Source organism: Lolium rigidum, chromosome 5, assembly GCF_022539505.1.
Source record: "Lolium rigidum isolate FL_2022 chromosome 5, APGP_CSIRO_Lrig_0.1, whole genome shotgun sequence".
NCBI classification, from domain to species: domain Eukaryota; kingdom Viridiplantae; phylum Streptophyta; class Magnoliopsida; order Poales; family Poaceae; genus Lolium; species Lolium rigidum.
The window spans coordinates 38367155-38387335 of NC_061512.1; the positions used below are offsets into that span (position 1 = coordinate 38367155).

General features: G+C 42.8%; 1 protein-coding gene across 2 annotated transcripts; it reads right to left on the bottom strand.

The window, feature by feature from the left end:
- Positions 1-1397: 1397 nt before the first annotated feature.
- Positions 1398-11328, bottom strand: LOC124651045 (cullin-associated NEDD8-dissociated protein 1-like). Of its 2 annotated transcripts, none has more exons than XM_047190195.1 (29): positions 11243-11328; positions 9957-10041; positions 9690-9859; positions 9053-9260; positions 8432-8597; positions 8205-8334; positions 7873-7987; positions 7636-7793; positions 7439-7562; positions 7207-7257; positions 7040-7122; positions 6829-6913; positions 6647-6748; positions 6471-6569; positions 6282-6392; positions 6110-6193; positions 5891-6031; positions 5080-5172; positions 4843-4964; positions 4593-4755; positions 4273-4509; positions 3511-3759; positions 3238-3423; positions 3001-3147; positions 2782-2898; positions 2502-2670; positions 2138-2215; positions 1919-2057; positions 1398-1726 (listed from the first exon to the last, which is right to left on the bottom strand). In XM_047190195.1, the coding sequence occupies exons 2-29, from the start codon at positions 9990-9992 to the stop codon at positions 1630-1632; spliced, it is 3660 nt and encodes a 1219-aa protein (XP_047046151.1). In that variant the 5' UTR covers positions 9993-10041; positions 11243-11328; the 3' UTR covers positions 1398-1629. The 2 variants fall into 2 exon arrangements, with proteins under 2 accessions (XP_047046151.1, XP_047046152.1); XM_047190196.1 differs by having other exon boundaries at positions 9957-10044; positions 11243-11258.
- Between the last annotated feature and the right edge of the window lie 8853 nt (positions 11329-20181).

The window sequence follows — 20181 nt, forward strand, 5'->3', positions numbered from 1 at the left end:
CTATTTGTGGCAAACAAAGTTAGGCCAGGAAACAAAAGAGGTTCTATGATTTTCATCGAGAAACTGATATACTTTACTAGTACTAGGATTCAAAAAGTTGTCGTCAGCTGCAGGTTACAGATTATAGATAGGTAAAATATTGTCGTTTAATAAATCATTGACTAGTAATTTTGATTTGGATCCAAGGAAGTACCACTTTCACCTGACGGGCTTTTGCCACATTAAACATTAAGCAACTATGGGACTGATGATCAAATATGGGACGGGTTGAACTCCAAATACTGGAAGTGACTACACTCCCTTCTCCAAGCTGCGTACCAAAATTACTTTCCAATGAAGACCTTGTTTGACAACAGTGGGGATGCGTGAGAATAATTTCCACAAAACCCCAAATCCCCCTATTCCCACTTTTTTCGAAGTCTTATTTCTCTCAATACCCAATACCCTACCTTTAACCTAGTGAGGCTTTGTTCGTTTTGATTGGATTGAATCCAAACATGGATTCCATCCAGGCGTGGATTGGGTGAATCCCAACTCTTCACCCAAACCCGAACAACTCCCGGTAATTCCTTTTCTCTAATCACTGGCATGTCTTCAACAGTTCAAATAGTCTCCGTTTCACACCTATTGCGCTTGCTTTTCTTGCAGCCGCGGACGGGAAATTTTTTCCAGACGTCAAGTGGGGCTGGAATTTTTCCAGACCATTTTAATAGAAGATGACGGGATTAACTGGGCTAATTTTACCGGTAGGGAGTAAGCGAAGAGCCAACTTTGGAGGTCTGGAAAAAAAATCGCGCCGGGCAGGAAAACCAGGAACGGGCTCTAATCCAGATCAATCCAAGCCTCGTAGGTATTAAACGAACGAGGCCTGAATTGGGATTATGCCCACTAGTACTCACAAAAACTGAGTTACAAACAAGGCCTTTCAGTGCTAAAGAGCATAGTTAGAGCATCCCCACTCGTTGGCGCTCCCCACGCCTAAATCTGGCGAAATTTTCGTCCGGATTGGAGAAAGATTTGGCGTGGGGGGCAGTATATTTCCAGTCGTGTGCTCCCCAAGCGGCGTTTTTCGGGGAAAAATAGGACGGCTCGGGAAATCCGGACGAAAGAGGAGACACGTGGGCGTGGGCGGTTGGTTTAGCTTCATCCGGAGTCCCCGAGCGCTCCCCGGGGGGCCGGGGATGGCATGGGGAGTCCGGACGAAAATAGGCTCAAATCCGGATCAAAACGAGAAACCGGGGGCCTGATTGGGCCGTTTTTCGCCGTCCGGATGAAAAAAAGTGGCCGTGGGGGCTCTGTGGGGAGACGAGTGGAGATGCTCTTACTAGCAAACTACCCAAACGTGCATAGCATTGCACTCACGTTACCCCACAGAATCAGAACTGCAAACGATTGACTTGAGTACAAATATACTTCGCACTAAGTACCACTTCAAATGGATCACCACCAGATTTTGTACAAGAAAAGAATGCTGGATAATCAACATCCTTTTGTCCACATGTTCTCGCACAACCTCTCAGCCAAAAAGGGTCGGTAACACATACAATATATCAATCTAGCCTTGGAATTAGTGGACCCAGGTACCAAGTCGACTCGGCCTATTTTCTACCATGTACAAAAATTCAGCATTCATTCGCTGCGCACCGAGTTGTACTTCTCGGCAAGTGAAGGAGTGGCCGTTATCTTGTTCATCAGATTCTTCAACTTCATGCTGTAGTCGCTGCCACTGCAGATGAAAGTCAACATCGGGATTAGTTTAAGATTTGATTTCGGCAAGCACAGAAGCTATGGCCTATGGCTATAGTGCAACTAAACACGCCTTCTTTTCGTAGCAACAAAACAGAGATGACAGCAGACAGCTCAAATTTTGGCCAAAGCAGAATTAATCATGAACTTCTAGGGCGGAGTCAAGCTTTACCTTATGCGGCTTAGAGCAGCAATTGCTCGAAGGGCACTGCGAATCATGTCCTCATTGCGATCAATCTCCTGCTTCACTGCATCCCCCTTGGGTTTGTGACTGATAGTTTTCTCAATAGGTTCAACTAATGAGTCCAGGACTGAAACAGGATAACAATACTATCAGAAAGGGCATTCACAATATGAAACATCCATTTAAAGGTCCTTGATTATAACAAACCTGCAAGAACAGCAGATGGGCACTTGTCTGCTAGCTTTGAGAGAATCAGATGGCAAGGCATTTTTACATCATAATGATCTGCAATAAGCAGTACATTAAGAACTGATTAGCAAGTTCATATTGAGGAAACACATTCACCAAGATTATTATGATAATGTAGGGTTCAGAAAGAAATGTGTGAATAGTTATAAGAAATGTGGGCCATATCCAGAACAAAAACGCAAAAACTATGCTAAGATGGTAATCTGGGGGCCAAGCCAATAACCGGTTTCTGCTAGGGGGTAATCTGGGCACCCAAGCCACCAACTAAACACACCCTTTAAAGTGTCAGGAAGAAATATATAATGTTCTAAACTGTACTTACCGCCTAAGCCAGATAAGAGGAATGGAACAATGAAGGATGACGGATTCACTTGATCCAGACAATTGTCCAGCAATGTGTCCACACATTCGAAGGCAGCTTTCCTAAGTTCAAGCCCATCATCAACGACATGCTTGAAAGGCCCTAGATCAACTGTCCTGATCAATTCAGGCTGCAAAGAAGGATATCATTAGTTCATTACTTCCTAGGTGTAAATTATATGCAACACCCCTGCAGCCATAACTAAGGAAAAAAAACAAGAAACCATTTTAGGAAACGATACCTTCACTACAGTCTGGTCATACAAAAGAGGTAATAATTCAGGAAGAAGAGCTTTGATCAAATTTGGCTTATTGTGTGCGGCTGTACTCAATGCCAGGACGGCTGCACGTCTCACATGCTGCAAGGTGCAAAACAACAAATGCAAGTGTCAGCTTCACAACTTACTTTACAAACATTCGTTACTAAAAAAATATAAAGACTATTTCACGAAGTAAATTACCCTGTCACTATCTTTAATCAACATAAGGAAAGTAGAAATCTCAGAGTACATTATTGGATCTATTTTCCCAGGCCGTTCCACAATTGAATATTTTATAGCAATTGCAACTGTAGCCCTTGTGTTTGCTGCTGGGCTAGATGTGCGTTCCTACAAAAATATATGAAATGCCACATTAGATCCCATATAATCATAATAAATTCAACGTGAAATCTAAATTTGCTAATCCGCATTTCATACCTTTAGAGCAGGGATCAATCTATTAGGTTCAATAAGTGCAATTTTGCCTAAACACTCAGCAACCACATTCCTGACTCCTTCCTCCTCACTTTCACAGTGATTAAAGAGCAATGCCAATATCTTCACAATGTTTGAGTCCTGGAGCTCACTCTGGCCAGTATGATCAACAGACTGACGTGCAATTACCTGATAGGTTTGGCAAAGAGCACACATTAAACAAGTCTTACGGGAGGTGCTTCTTAGTAAAAAAAACATAATTCCACTAGAACCAACCTCTTTCAATGAATGAAGCAAGAGATACTGCTTCTTCTGTTGATTGTCAATCTGATCCAAGATAAATGGCAAATACTTTGACAGATTGCCAACAGCAATGTTTCCAAGGGCATAAGATGCTGCAGACTTTATCTCCTCAAAAGGTGACTGGAATGATTCAATGACAATATTCTCAATTTGAACATGTTTGCTGAGATCCTTCCTTCTTCCAATTTCTCCCAAACATAACAAGGCCATGTGTTGTTTAGCCTGCAAAGCATATTACAAGCAATTAACAAATGACAAAGAGAAGTACAATAGTTCAGCGTTGAGTTTAAACATAAATGTAAGCAATCAACCAATAGCAAATAACAATGATTTGTTTATCCCCATAATATTTAGGCACTAATTCTACCAAGACGTAAGATATGCTTAATTACAGTACAGTGTTTCAAGATCATTACACTATAGAGTACTTATCGATACGTTTGCTCTAATTGATTAACGATGCTGTTTGACCTTCAATTGAAAAGTTCAGCGTTGAAATACTAAATTTTGAGCACTAGCCACTTAATAGTTTGAGAACAGCAGAACACATACATACTCCAGTGTAAGAGAGCACGTAATATCCCATTTTCACAATGCTACTAGCTACACGATGCCCATAAATGAATTTTTTTAAGCTAACTTTGAAGAATCGGTAAGACCGTAGAGGCAAAGTTCGCAAGTACGACATGCAAAGTGTAAATCTGGTGAACACAAGACGTCCATGAAAATGCTTACAGAATTAGCAGAGCTGTCATCCTTTAGAATGGCTTTAAGCATTTCAATAGTTGATGCACACTTCTGATCACCAGCTGCTAAGCATAGCACAGCAACACACTGTGCAATAGAGGATAGGGCCTGCTTGGAAAGACCGCCTGACTGTGATGGCTTGGCGGTGGAAATAAGGGAGTCCAACAAAGTTTCAAAGCTTGTGTTTGCAGATTGGACCAGTGAAGCAAAAAACTTTTGTAGTGCCTGTGACAGGAACAATGTCCTCTGTCAGTTGGAGCATAAGAAGAAATCAAGTGTTTATATTAAAATATGATGAATATATATACCTGCAGTGCTTGACCTTGCAAAAGAGCACTCCTGATCAAAATTAGAGCCTGAGGCAAAACCTTCTGTCTCACAGCTAAACCGACATTTTGAATGGATCGTCTGTCAACCATAATTGTGCTACACAGTTCCAATGCAAGAGCAGCCATGTGCAAATCGATGTCACTGCCACAATAAATAAGCCAACATCAGTCATCATGGTAGGCAGAAAATGGAGAATTGCTGAAGAAAGCTAAACGGGAAAAAAAAAACCTTATGAGAGTAGAAAGTTCAGCGATTATCGTTTCATAAGACGATGAGCCAATTTGGCCTCCATAAGTTACAACCAGAGAATTCAGGGTTCCCAATGTTGCCTGCCTGAGAGCTCTGTTAGCCTGTTGAAGGGGCGCACGATAAAAAAGTTAATCTTCAAGTTCTAGTTGGGTGTCCTCTTTAAAGTAGACACTTTTTCAAGGCAACAAACAAACATTGTGTACAATATATCTCTACCTTCCGAAGGAAAGCTGTGAGCTCAGAAACAACATGGTCCAGAACACATTTAAGATCGATCCGAAGAGGTGAACTCGCAATCACCGCAAATGCCTGTATAAAAATGAACATTTTGAAAAAAATAATACTGTAAAACAATAAAAGCAATTATGTAGACATACAGGAAACAGAGAGCGAAAAAACTGTCTGAAAACAACCACTAGGCAATCAATGACAGGGTACACACAAAAATTGCGGAGACAAGATCCACGCAAGTAAATCGGTGCATTTTAGAATTCTACTTAAGCTATGTTTACGTCAATGAACATGCCACATGTTTACATCAATGAACATGCCACAAAACCATGGCTCTTCAAAGCAACACGGCGCCCTTGCCCAGCACTGATCAGAACATTTTACATTTGGATTTATAAGATGCCAAAAATACTGAGGTTCAACTTTATAATAGCGTACTAGGCATTAGGCAAATGATGACATGGCAAACAAATAGCATTGTGGAGACAAGATGCACGCAAATAAATTGGTACATTTTCGTATTGTATTGAAGCTATGTTTACACCACTGAACCTGCCACAAAACCATCTCTCCCAGCCAACACAGTAAGCCCATCACTGATCAGAACAGTTACATTTGGCTTTATATCGTTGACTATACTGAACTTCACCTTTTAATTACTGAACTTCACCTTTTAATAGGGTATAGTTAAGTCGTTTACTTCATGTCCCTAATTGTTTCAGTTGAATAGGGTATAGTTAAGTCGTTTACATCATGTCCCTAATTGTTTCAATTGAAGGTACAGATAATTGCTTACCTTGACTGCAGTAAGTCGTGTTATTTCATTGCCCATCCTATCAACGAGTATGGGAAGGCATGACGGTAATTCCCTTTGGAGACCATCACCAAAAGTGGAGATCACAAGGCTCATGCAAGATATGGCACACTCTTTAACTTCCTGGCAAAATATGATCACATGAGAGAGATGGGGAGAGAGAGAGAGAGAGGTAATTATGTAGGGAAGAGAGGTCCAAACCTGATCTTGATCTTGATTTGCCAAGCGGGCCAATATAGCTTTATAGATCGGACCAATATATGGTCTGAAATCTATAGAATGTGCCTGTATAACAGCAGCAGAACAAAAGCTTCAAAATCAGCATGATTGGATGCTTATAAGTTGACATCAGCACATTGAGCACAAGACTAACCTCAAAGTTTGGACGGAGGACACGGACTAACTCTCCGCACACCCGTAAAGCCTCAGCAGTGACTTTGTAATATCTATCTCCAATAGAAGATAATATTGGACTGGAAAGTGCCTGGGTATTTTATTCAGCATTTAGTAATGAGGAACAACTGCAAGTGTCGCCAGTGGTTAAAGATGGTAGCTACAATACCTGGATGTACGGATGAAATACAGAGGGTGAATGTGAAGCCATAACGATCCTTGTAAACGCAAGGGCTTCTATTTTCAGGTTGGAGGTAGAAGATTTATCCTATCAACAAAGCAGTATGTTAAAAACAAACAGAAGTCCAGCACTAGAAACGTCTCAACAAAATAGAATTCACTAACATTCAAAGCCTTCTCAATCCCAGGAACAAGAGACCCAAAATGATCAGCAAGACAATCTGGTAATACAATAACAAGCTCCTTCAATACTGAGAATGCTCCAACCTGTAAATGCCAACAAAACAATATAAATCACAATTACAAGTCCACACACAGATGCTTCACAAGATAGTTGAGGAACAAACCTTTGTCTTGATTGATTTTTCACGCAACTGTCTATTGATAGACTTGACAATTTTGGGTACTTCTTGCTTCAGCAGCCATCTAGGGCTGCAAAGCATACAGGTTGACAATATGGGCTTAGTGCCTAGTGCATAGAACTTGCTGTTTACGGCAAGTTCTTTAAGAATGTGGTGCAGTGGGTAAAAATCAATAAAACAGATATTTTGTATTTACCTAGACTCATCAATGTCTCCTTGACCTTTCGTCACATTAGCAGTTTGGCGCAACAACTCAATAAACGTGTTGAAGATGTCCATCTAGGATTACAGAGAAACTTCATATAAGATCGATAAACAATGAAAGTTCAAATCTAAGTTAGCAACGAAATACCATGCAGTTACCTTTACATTCTCCTCTCTTTCCCGGAAGCGGTCAATTAACTTTGGACAAGCCTGCATACAACAGAATACATTACACCGCATACCATATATGCAATTATCAAAAAAGGTAATAAATGGTGTTAATGTACTCAAAAACTTCATCTGCAATATGACCAAAGCAGAATGATGCCGTCATGAAGAACAAGGTTGACAAACTACAATATTATGGTTTAACTAGTTTTTGTCAGCATACCTCCTGATACATCTTGGACAATGTTTGAGGACGAGATACTATAATTGCAGAAAGGCACTTCGCTGATGCCCGACGAACCTTCCAGCTTGCATCCTCATCGTCTGTGTATTCATCAGCACTCTCACTGGGAAAAGGTTAAAGATGTTACGGTTATGATTGGAGTCAATGTTTTTGTATTACAAGAATAAATAACATACTCATCATCTTCCTCATCCTGCACTTCATCATCAGTGTCCTCCTCCATGCTATCAGTGAAATTAGGATCGTAGCTCACATATTCCAAAGCAAGATTCAAAATACCCTCACAATATGGGGATATATCTCTTGGACACCTGAGCATAAAACTCTCGAGGGCCTACAAGATAAGAGTTTATATAACCATGGAGAAGCATATGTTCGAGTAATATAAGTAACAACTGAAGATAAATTATCACCTGCAAGCTGTATTCGCGGAGCTCTTCATCATTTTCTGACGCAGTTGTGCAGTAGTTAATGAGTAAAGGAACAGCTTCAGCAAGGTGTGGTCCAAACCGGTATCCAACTGAGCGACTGCAAGTCAAAATAAATTATATTAGGAGATGAATTCCAGTAATCAAATGAACTGAAACTAGCAAAACTCTTAAATCCCTTCATCCTGAAATTATTTTTCTATGGGTACATCCAGCTAGATTCACTTTCCCTAACATTATACCCACTTTTGGACTAGCAAAAATTGAAGTTGGAAGATTTAGCACACACAAGCTGCTTGGAATATTGATGCATGTACCTTAGAGCCCCTATCATCTGGATATTTGTTCGAGTTATTTCAGACTTTGCACTTCTATTTTTCAGTAATTTGACAACCTCCAAAGTTGCCTTGGCTAATAGATCATCCGACAAACATGGAGCAAGCGATGCTGCAACAGAGGGGCAACATGTTACACTCATTATAAACAAACATGATCATCCGATCTTATGCAAGCATTAACAGTTACAAAATGCATTCAAGCGTACCAATGCACGAAACAGACTTTTTTCGGACGCTTGCTTGAGTGGAGCTCAGCTGGGATAAAAGTGCAGTGAGCATATATGCATGATCTTTTGCAATCACGTTCCCAAATCTATTAAGTACATCACTTAATATGTCGAGACATTCACATTTAATTTCAGCACTCTTTCCCTGCCAAGAAAAAAAGAAATGTATAAAGATAACTTGCAATGATTTAACATCAAAATGATGAGCATAATGGAGTGTGTGGAACAATTTATACTCTGCAAACCCTCGAAACATGCAAAATTATTTACAAGTTTCACGTTCATAGCCACCCGCAAATGAACAAAGTTTACAACAGGTCATTTCCATTGTCGGACTGAACAAATGGGTGAAATACAATGGATGTACAGAAAGCTACTACCAATTTATGCATACACACACCTTTCAAAATTAGAATTACCATGCCAAACTAGATCGTTCAAATAGGGTACTATCTCCATTCCATAATACAAGTCGTTTTGGCAAACTATATTAGTTTCCCAAAAACAGCTTATATTATGGAACAGTGATGATACTTAAGAAGTCTACAGACAACTAAGAGGAAGTCTGGGAAACAAGCAACGAAATAAAAAAAATCTTACACTGGTGACACCACTGATCAGCTGTGGGGCAAGAGAAACTAAAATCTTTTCAGCAAGTGATGGCGTAGTAACTTCCACAATGATTGTCTTCAGACCTATACTAGCAGTATCACGATGCTGTTCCTTTCCATTGAGTAATTTATCACAAAGCTTGTTTGTCATCTCCACTACTCTATCTTCGCTAACCTTCTTGACAAGCGGAGCCAAGCTAACCAAGACAAGAAATAATGAGTTAGATATAGCGAATAGATGTAGGAAAAAATAACAGAACAACTGGGTATCAGATTTCTCTGCAAAAAAAGAGCCCCCACAGATACAATAACTGAATCAAGAGAAAACAGCAGATAACGTAATTCCAGAAGTTTGTCTTCTGTTGCAAACCAATAGGCAATCTACGAGATAAAAGGGAAGTATATTATCATTTTAACATGATAACAGCTAATGCATCTAAAACATCTATAAGCGAGTAGCATCAGCCAGATCCCCAACTCCCCAATCAAGACATAACAAAAAGAAATGTGATTCGTCTTTTTTTTGGACAAGATAACTTCAACAGAAACTAGAACACAGGGATGCCGAAACATGAAGGACATAAAAAATGGATTAAGTAAATACAGTTTACGGAAAAAACTAGTACCATTTCACAGCTAAGCCAGAAACATCTCCTGAAGCATCTTCCAGTTGTTGAATAATAATATTTGTCAACTTTGGTTCAAGGTCTTGATCTGCTTTGAAACTTTCTTTGTTTAATTCACTAAGCAGATCTGACGTCGCCATATATCTGTAGTCTTTATCTTTCCCTGTCATCTGAAAGCGCATACACCAAAAAAAAATATTACAAAGCATTATAAAAGAGCAAAAAGATTCATTAATATCAACGGATGTAAATTAAAGCAATGGATACCTTCTCCAAGATGCCAGTTATGTTCATGTTCGCCATTGCACCAAGCCTGTGCTCAAGTCCTCTTCACAAAGTATTCAGTAGTATCCTGCTAAAAAGCAAATTAAGCAACTAGGCATGCAGTATAGATGCTCCAAAGTACATAGTTTTTAAAGCTTGGCCAAAGAAGCAGAAACATTGGTAAGTGCATGCTGGTAGGAACAGTAAGCTAGATGGAGCAAACCCAGGCAACAAAAATAAATAATAAAGAAAACTAATGTGGCAATCCTGAATACTTCAGTTCACACCAAAAGGTGTACCACCTGCGTAGGTGTAGGTTGCCTTAGTAACAAATATACGGTAAATATTCCCATTATAGTGGACAAAGGTCAAAATATTTGACAAATGAGCAAACAGGAGATTCAAACACATGACATGACATGATTTGGTTGTAGTTTGGGTGTGGTTATCACCCCACCAGTCACGCCGTTGTGTTTAAAAATACAGATTAGTTTTAAAAAAGATATATTAACCCATGGGGTTCTATTTGAACTAAACATGGAGATGAGGGTCAACACAGGATAAAGTTTTCAAGACCGTAGTCAAATGTTCAGCTGATGGCACGCATATAAGTAATAGCCAATGGTGGTAGGAGACCCTGAACCTCAGCAAACAATTAAACTAACTTATACATCTACACATCAAGCAATTGAGTACTTAAAAGAAGAGAAGGAAGAACAATGACAGCAGCAGAGCACTAGTCTATGTGTACACGTTAAACAGTCAAACAAAAAAAACAGCATAAATATCAAGTGCTGCAAACAACTGTAATTACAAACCAGACGCCATTAAGTGTGCTAAACCTAGCTAATCCTGTTTCCATTGACATTACCGTATGGCAGCAACCCGAAATTCGAAGCATGAACCTAACTAAGCTAACAAACCTAGCTACCTAGATCGCCCCCCACGCCCAGGTGAATTTTCCAAGCTCGATACGAGACAGATCGCCGAAATAAAATCTAAGCCCGTGCCCATCGGAGAGCAATGCCAACGTCGGTCGCGAGCCACAGTTGGTCGCTGACCCCAGCGCCGATCCGTGCCGCCGCCCTCGAACTTCACGCGCGCGGCGCGCCCAGAGTCGCTACACCGGCTCCGGTTCGAAGGGGCGGAGCGATTCGGGAGTAGAGCACCCGCCCAAGCTTAACCCGCTAGACCCGCGCAGGCAGAGCGGGTCAAGCATTGCTGCCGCGACGGGGATACGGAGGAGCAGCGGGAAGTACTAGTACCTCGACACGGAGGCGGGGACGCACCTCGATCCGGCGGTGGAGCGGCCGATCCGGGACGGCGCCGCCGAGAGGTTCGATCAGCGGGGTCTCCTCGCCGGCGGAGGTCGACGCGGTGTCGCCGGAGATGGGAAGCAGCAGCGGAGGCAGCAGCAGGCGGAGAAACCCTAAGCTAAAAGCCTGGAAGCCTTTTTTCCCTTTTATTATCTCCCGAGCCGAGCCTTCTCCCCTTCCAATCCCCTTGCGCTGAAGAAGAAAAAAAAGGTAAAAACGCAAGAGATGGAAACGGAAGCCGTGTTTTGGGGGCTGGGCCTGGGCCTGATGGTGGGCAGGTTACACGGGCCAAATAATATTCTTACTATTAAACATAAAAATGAATGATTGTTATTCAGTAGCCTCACGTAGATGGATGAAATTTAAAACATTCAAGACTGACTAAACCAACAAAGATGCCAATAGATTTATGCATTGATGCGTATTAATTAGCGTGAGAGCTGTTGATTCATGAGAGCTAGCACACGTGGATCAGCTATCTTTGTATGTGTCGTTGGCATGCGGAATAGCAGGAGAATGAGGGGCACAACCGAAAGTATCTGTCAACTCATATATCATATGATTGCATCGTGATTCGTTCTACCTACCGATGGCATCGTGATTCGTTCTACCTACTGATGGCATCACAGTTGCTCATTCATGAGAACTAGCAAGCATGGATCCGCTAACTTTTTATGTGTTGTCGGCATGTACAATAGCAGGAGAGTGAGAGGGGCAACCGAAAGTCTAGCCAACTCGTAGATCACATGATTGCATCATGATTCGTGCTAAGTTGCAACCGAGAAAAAGGCTTCAACTGTTGGATAGTTCTATGATCCGTGCTAGACATGAGTTACAACATGGGTTGCAACTGAGAAAGATGGTTCAAATTGTTGGGCTTCTTATGATTCATGCTAGCATTCAATTCCAAATAATATTCTATGACCTCACCTGAGATAATTCTCACTCAACTAAGAATCAACTAGTTTTCCTCTATTATTTAGAGGGTTCTTTTCTTAATAAACTATCAAAATGATGAGTTCTTTTTCGAAACACGATACTGACGCGGATGCTCAGACACCCGCTCCTAGAACACATGCACACCCTACCCCTGCGAGCACCCCTGAGAGATCAAGTCCAAGAAACTGATATGACGGATCTTGAGATTGAAAAAATCACCACAGACGTCTCGGTATCGACAAAAAGTCTTCCACTGAAGAGTATTCCGTCTTTCTGAGATACCAAAGTGTCAAACCTGGGGTTTAATCCTTAATAGGCTGGGGGAGCCACTTCCCTCCTAACCATCTAACCACAGATTGGTTCTCTCATAGAAATGAGTTACAAAATACAATAGGTACCTCATTTGCGTACTAGCAAAAAAGGTTGTTCGACAAAATTAGAGAGATATGCAGCGTGGACACTTATCTAGCCATCCTAACTTCCTAAAAAAAATAACCATCCTAACTTAGTTTCCTAAATATTCTCAAGAAACTTACATTCCACCAAATTATACCCTAAAATAGAGAACTAAAACATGGTTGGATGGTAGGCCCGGTTGATGCATGTTTGCCCACTTTGATTCGAGCCTCCATGCTCGCAATACCGGCATGTGCTTAGAAGTCTTTGTGCTCACAATACCGGCATGTGCTCACAAATGCTTCTATAAAAGTGAGCTAAGGGATTCTTCCCCTCTTATCTCATTATAAACAGAAAAATGGTTGTACTAAAATTCCAATAAAAAGATAGAAAAAGACATTCATCAACGACCAAAACCAGTGCGACAAGAGGAGAAAAAGAAGGCTATCCCTAGGAGGCTAGGGCTTACGCCCCATATTTCGGTCTTCCCCGCTTCTGAAGGCTTTTTATGGCTTGGAGGTGTAGCGGACCCCTGGTCTCTCGTCAACCGAGGGGTCCCATTTCTTGTTTTAGGTTTTCACCATGTCTTATTGAGGATGGTGTGAGGTGGAGAAAACATCCTGAAATCAGAATAACCCCTCCCCCCTCCCCAACATATTCTCACTTCGGTGGTGCACCTATCCGACAGAACGTGGCAGTTCCTAGTTGTCTGGTACCATGTGCCAGAGGACCTATAGGTCACCGAGACCAAAACATGACACCTATCGCATGCTAGGCTTACTCATCGAACTGGGAAAGCTACGCTTCCTATCACTTGGGTCACTTGGTAGTCAGGACTCACTGTTCTCGCATGTGTCCTCCACACATCAGTCAATATATTTGTTTGTACGTACCATTCAAGGACATGTATACACATTGGCATATTGGGCCCTCAGTTATTTGTGCAACATAACTATAGAAAAGGAGAAATGAAATGGCATTGATGCAAATTTGCTCAAGCATGTTGTACACAGGAAAAGAATCAGCCATGTATATCATACATGAGAAAAATCTCATCACATGCAACTCGCCCAAATGATTAATCAAGATTTAGACATAATGATTCACATGACACTGCTAGGAACTAAGCAACAAAATTATTCGAGAAACAGAAAAACAAATCATTTGTGCCTTTTGCACGTAAAAGATGTACCGGTGCGTGCGTCTATATGATTTGCACATTAGATAAATATTTCTGATAAATGCTAGACAATCAAATCCATACACAACCAGAATCCAATGCACTCAAAAATCAGAGGCAGTTACAAGGTTCGTGTTCTCTTGGAGGGACGCGGCTTTTGGACAAACACCGACTGGCTGGTTAGATTAAGATCTAAGCGAAACTATTTGTAACACTTCTCCTTGGACTATGCAGTTTATTATTTTGCAAACACACAAACGCTTTGTGTGTCGATTTGAATAGAAAGAATCGAAAGAGTATGAGTTACAAGGTTTCGGGCACCATGCAAGGCTCAATGCGGTTACATATCCAAGTCTATGGATAGGAAAACCCCACTGAGCAAGGGAGACAACACTTGAAAAGAAAAACTACAACTCTATCTCTCGATGTTACACAACCCGACAACACAAGAGAGTTTCCAAAGCTCCACCTCGTCGGCAACTCACCGACATATTGTGGCGGCGATGGCAGCCACATATGCTCGAACACCTAGGCATTTTGCTCCTTCCGCAACACCTGGGCACGCAGCTCCGGCTCGATGCCACGCTCTATCTCGTCACTGAGGTCCCCTCCTCGATGGTGAATCTCGATCATGCAGCTAGGATGAGCCCCTGCAGGGGTAAAACCATGGACGGCATTGTACTCACGTAGGGTGTTGTCCAGCTGCCGACAGGCAGTATCGACCTGAGCAGCTTGCTGAAGAAGTCGCTAGCGATGCCCCTCCATCTCGACCTCGACGGCGGCGGGATCCCCGCCGCTCGCCATCGGAGTTTGCAGCTTCTCCATCGCCACCTCTAGTCGGGTGGGGATGCGCTTCTCAGTGGAGGGGCCGCGTTGGCTCCCTGCGCAGTCGTCTTGTATGTAGGGCCTCGAATGCGCGGGTTCTTGTCACTAGTGGCCTCCGCGACAGTCATCGTGACCTCTGCGTAAGAGTAGAGATCTGGGCCACTGCTGCGACCGACTGGCACATAAGGAGTAGGGTTTCCACATGTGAGTACCTTGCGAGGGTACTGCTTGGAGGAGACGGTGGTGACGTAGACGTGATGCTCGCCGAAGTGGGTGATGCTGGTGGTGGTGGGGAAGTCCCTGGCAACGAGACACTTGGTGTTGTCGTTGATGCAGTCCAACGAGCCAAACCTCAGGACAAGTCTTGAAGCTACGTGCTCGTCCGAGTCGATGATGAGGCCCGTCCTGAAGAATACTCTGGCAGTCATCACTGCAGGCCCCACGGCGGGCGCAAACTGTCGTTGTATCGATACAGCAGATGCCATGGGATGGCTAAAGTAGAGTGGTTAGCCTATATGTACTACGGCGGATTTCGGACGCGGATATGAGCACGAGAGACACGATAAGGTACCCAGGGTCTGGGCCCTCATGTAGAGCTAACACCCCTACTCCTTCTGTTATAACTATATGAGATATGAGGACTACAATGGTGCTCCTTGAGTTGTGTCCGACTGAAAGAGGGAGCTGGAGGCAGACGAAGGCTATGGTGCTCCCCTCTTGATGTGGTGTTCTGTGGAAAATGAGTCGATTTGCCCCCAAAAGTCACCTACTGGGCCTTATATACGACCCCTAAATTACACAGGAAACCCCTAACGGTAAGAAGGAAAGTCGGCTTCTCCGGCTCTATCGCTCCTTCCCGAGGCGCTGGCGGGGCCTGCCGGGTGTGATGTTTCGTCGCTTGGTTTCCGCTAGCAGGGACAAGGCGTTGAGGGCTACAAGGCATAGGGCCACTGTTCCACTCGTAACCCTGCACCACCGCGTCGTCCGGGCCACCTTCCACCGTATTGGGCGACGTGCACCATCATCACGCACAGTGCCCCGTAGCAGGTGGGATGTGACCGAAGCATGGACTTCTTTACCTGGATGTCGGTCCTGGAGGTAACACGTGGCAGTGGGCCCCACATCCGGACGATAGATCCAAGCGAGCCTCCGCCAACCGACCTTTTGGCTAGCCGGCCAGGTGGCTGATAACCCACAAGTATAGGGGATCGCAACAGTCTTCGAGGGAAGTAAAACCCAAATTTATTGATTCGACACAAGGGGAGGTAAAGAATACTTATAAGCCTTAACAACTGAGTTGTCAATTCGAGTCACACTGGAAAAGCACTAGTAACGGGAGTGATGTGAAAGCAGCGATAATATGTGAGCAGTAGTAACGGTAACACGAAGCGATAATAGTAACACGGAGGCAATGGCACCGGAAAATAGTTGATACTACTTCCAATGACATGTAGGAACGAGTATATGATGATGAGAGATGGACCGGGGTTCCCGACTATCTACACTAGTGGTAACTCTCCAATAACAAGTGTTGGGTGAACAAATTACAGTTGGGCAATTGATAGGATTGAAATAGCATTAAGACAGATAATCAAGATTATTAATCATGTAGGCATGTTTTCCATATATAGTCATACGTGCTCGCAATGAGAAACTTGCATAACATCTTTTGTCCTACCAGCCGGTGGCGGCCAGGGCCTCTAAGGAATCTACTTGGAAATTAAGGTACTCCTTTTAATAGAGCACCGGAGCAAAGCATTAACACTCCGTGAAAACATGTGATCCTCATATCTAAGACTTCCCCTCCAGTTATCCCGATTCTTGTCACTCCGGGGCCTCGGGTTCCGGACATAGACATGTGCAAACAACTTGTAGATACAATCTAAGCAATAAGTATAGAGCTTAAATCTAAGATCATGCCACTCGGGCCCTAGTGACAAGCATTAAACACAAGATTGCGACAACAATAACTTCACAAACTTTATAGATAGACTAATCATAATGTAACAATCCATCGGATCCCAACAAACACAACACCGATTACATCGGATGAATCTCAATCATGTAAGGCAGCTCATGAGATCATTGTATTGAAGTACATGGGGGAGAGAGTACCAACTAGCTACAGCTAGAACCCGTAGTCCATGGGGGAACTACTCACGGAGCATGATGGAGGCGGTGGCGTCGATGGATATGGCTTCGGGAGGCACTTCCCCGTCCCGGTGGCGTGCCGGAACAGAGATTCTGTCCCCCGAATTGGAGTTTCGCGATGGCGGCGGCGCCCCTGGAGTCTTTCTGGAGTTTCGTAAATTGGTATCGCGTTTTTAGGTCGAAAGGGCTTATATAGGCGAAGAGGCGGCGTAGGAGGGCGCCTGGGGGTCCCACCCCATAGGGCGGCGCGCCCCCCTTCCAGGCCGCGCCGGCCTATGGTGCAGGGGCCCGGGCCTCCCCTCGACTCCCCTTCGGTGTCCTGGTCCGTCTCGGTGAATTATGATGTTTGGTCTTCGTTTCGTCGAATTCCGAGAATATTGCCCGAACAGCCTTTACGGAACCAAAAACAGCAGAAAACGGAAGCGGCACTTCGGCATCTTGTTAATAGGTTAGTTCCGGAAAATGCATAAAAACATTATAAAGTGTGAGCAAAACATGTAGGTATTGTCAATAAACAAGCATGGAACATAGAAATTATAGATACGTTGGAGACGTATCAAGCATCCCCAAGCTTAGTTCCTGCTCGCCCTCGAGTAGGTAAACGATAAAAAGAATAATTTCTGTAGTGACATGCTACTTACATAACCTTGATCATACTATTGCAAAACATATGAGATGAATGAAGTGACTCAAGGCAATGATTCTATATTTGCTAACGAGTAGATAACATATAGCAAAACTTTTCATGAATAGTACTTTCAAGACAAGCATCAAAAGTCTTGCATAAGAGTTAACTCATAAAGCAATAAATTCAAAGTAAAGGCATCGAAGCAACACAAAGGAAGATATAAGTTTCAGCGAGTTGCTTTCAACTTTCAACATGCATATCTCATGGATAATTGTCAACACAAAGTAATATGATGAGTGCAATTAAGCAAGTATGTAAGAATCAATGCACGAGTTGACACAAGTGTTTGCTTCTAAGATGGAAGGAAGTAGGTAAACCGACTCAACATAAAGTAAAAGAAAGGCCCTTCGCAGAGGGAAGCAGGGATTAAATCATGTGCTAGAGCTTTTTAAGTTTTGAAATCATATAGAGAGTATAAAAGTAAAATTTTGAGAGGTGTTTGTTGTTGTCAACGAATGGTAGTGGGCACTCTAACTACCTCATCAACCAGACTCTCAAGAGCGGCTTCCATGAAGGACGTTATCTCTACCAGCAAGGTAGATCATCCCTCTTCTCTTTTGTTTACACTTGTATTTTAGTTTTATTTATGGTTGACACTTCTCCCAACCTTTTGCTTTCACAAGCCATGGCTAACCGAATCCTCGGGTGCCTTCAAACATTCACATACCATGAAGGAGTGTCTATTTGCAAAATTAAGTTGCTTACTGATAGATCAAGGCAAAGCATGTGAAGAGAATTATTAATGCAAGTTAATTAATTGGGGCTGGGAACCCCGTTGCCAGCTCTTTTTGCAAAATTATTGGATAAGCGGATGAGCCACTAGTCCATTGGTGAAAGTCTGTCAAGAGTAAATGACAAGGTTGAAAGATAAAACACCACATACTTCCTCATGAGCTATAAAACATTGACACAAATAAGGAGTAATAAAGTTTTGAATTGTTTAAAGTTAGCACATGAAGTATTTACTTGGAATGGCAGAAGAATACCACATAGTAGGTAGGTATGGTGGACATACATGGCATAGGTTTTGGCTCAAGGTTTTGGATGCACGAGAAGCATTCCCTCTCAGTACAAGGCTTTGGCTAGCAAGGTTGTTTGAAGCAAACACAAGTATGAACCGGTACAGACAAAAACTTACATAATAACATATTGCAAGCATTATAAGACTCTACGCTGTCTTCCTTGTTGCTCAAACACTTTTTACCGGAAAATATCTAGACCTTAGAGAGACCAATCATGCAAACCAAATTTCAACAAGCTCTATGGTAGTTCTCCACTAATAGGTTTAAACTACATGATGCAAGAGCTTAAACATGATCTACTTGAGAGCTCAAAACAATTGCCAAGTATCAAATTATTCAAGACAATATGAAGCATTTTCTGTTTCCAACCAAATACCAATAAGTGCAGCGGTTTTCTACTCCGTCATGAACATTAAAATAAAACTAAGAACACCAGTGTTCATATGAAAAAGCGGAGCGTGTCTCTCTCCCACACGAGGATTGCTAGGATCCGATCTTATTCAAACAAAAACAAAAAATAAAAACACACAGACGCTCCAAGTAAAGCACATAAGATGTGGAAGAATAAAAATATAGTTTCACTAGAGGTGACCTGATAAGTTGTTGATGAAGAAGGGGATGCCTTGGGCATCCCCAAGCTTAGACGCTTGAGTCTTCTTGAAATATGCGGGGATGAACCACGGGGGCATCCCCAAGCTTAGACTTTTCACTCTTCTTAATCATATATCATCCTCCTCTCTTGACCCTTGAAAACTTCCTTCACACCAAACTTCTCATAAACTTCATTAGAGGGGTTAGTACTCAAAAAAAAACTTTAATCCACCTTAGTCCTGTAGTGACACATTGCAAGAACTCAATAAAACATTAGCTACAGCTCTCCACGTGAAAGCCTCACTTAAAGTCCACAAGAGACAATGCAAAAAACAGAGACAGAATCTGTCAAAACAGAACAGCCAATAAGGACGAATTTTTAAGAGGTACTTCCGTTGCTCAAATCAGAAAACTCAAAACTAATGAAAGTTGCGTACATATCTGAGGAACACGCGCGCAAATTGGCAAATTTTGCTGAGTTACTGATACGTCTCAAACGTATCTATAATTTCTTATGTTCCATGCTAGTTTTATGACAATACCTACATGTTTTGTTCACACTTTATGTCATTATTATGCATTTTCCGGAACTAACCTATTGACAAGATGCCGAAGTGCCAGTTCTCGTTTTTCGCTGTTTTTGGTTTCAAAAATCCTAGTAAGGAAATATTCTCGGAATTGGACGAAATCAACGCCCAGCATCTTAGAATTCCACGAAGCTTCCAGAACACCCGAGAGGGGCCAGAGAAGAGCCACAGGCCCACCACACAGGTGGCCGGCGCGGCCAAGAGGGGGGCCGCGCCCCCCTATTGTGTGGCTGCCTCGTCAGCCTTCCGACTCCGCCTCTTCGCCTATTTAAAGGTCCCTGACCTAAATCTTCGAGACGGAAAAGCCACGGTACGAGAAACCTTCCAGAGCCGCCGCTATCGCGAAGCCAAGATCTGGGGGACAGGAGTCTCTGTTCCGGCACGCCACCTGGACGGGGAAGTGCCCCCGGAAGGCTTCTCCATCAACACCACCGCCATCTTCATCAACGCTGATGTCTCCCATGAGGAGGGAGTAGTTCTCCCTCGAGGCTAAGGGCTGTACCGGTAGCTATGTGGTTAATCTCTCTCCTATG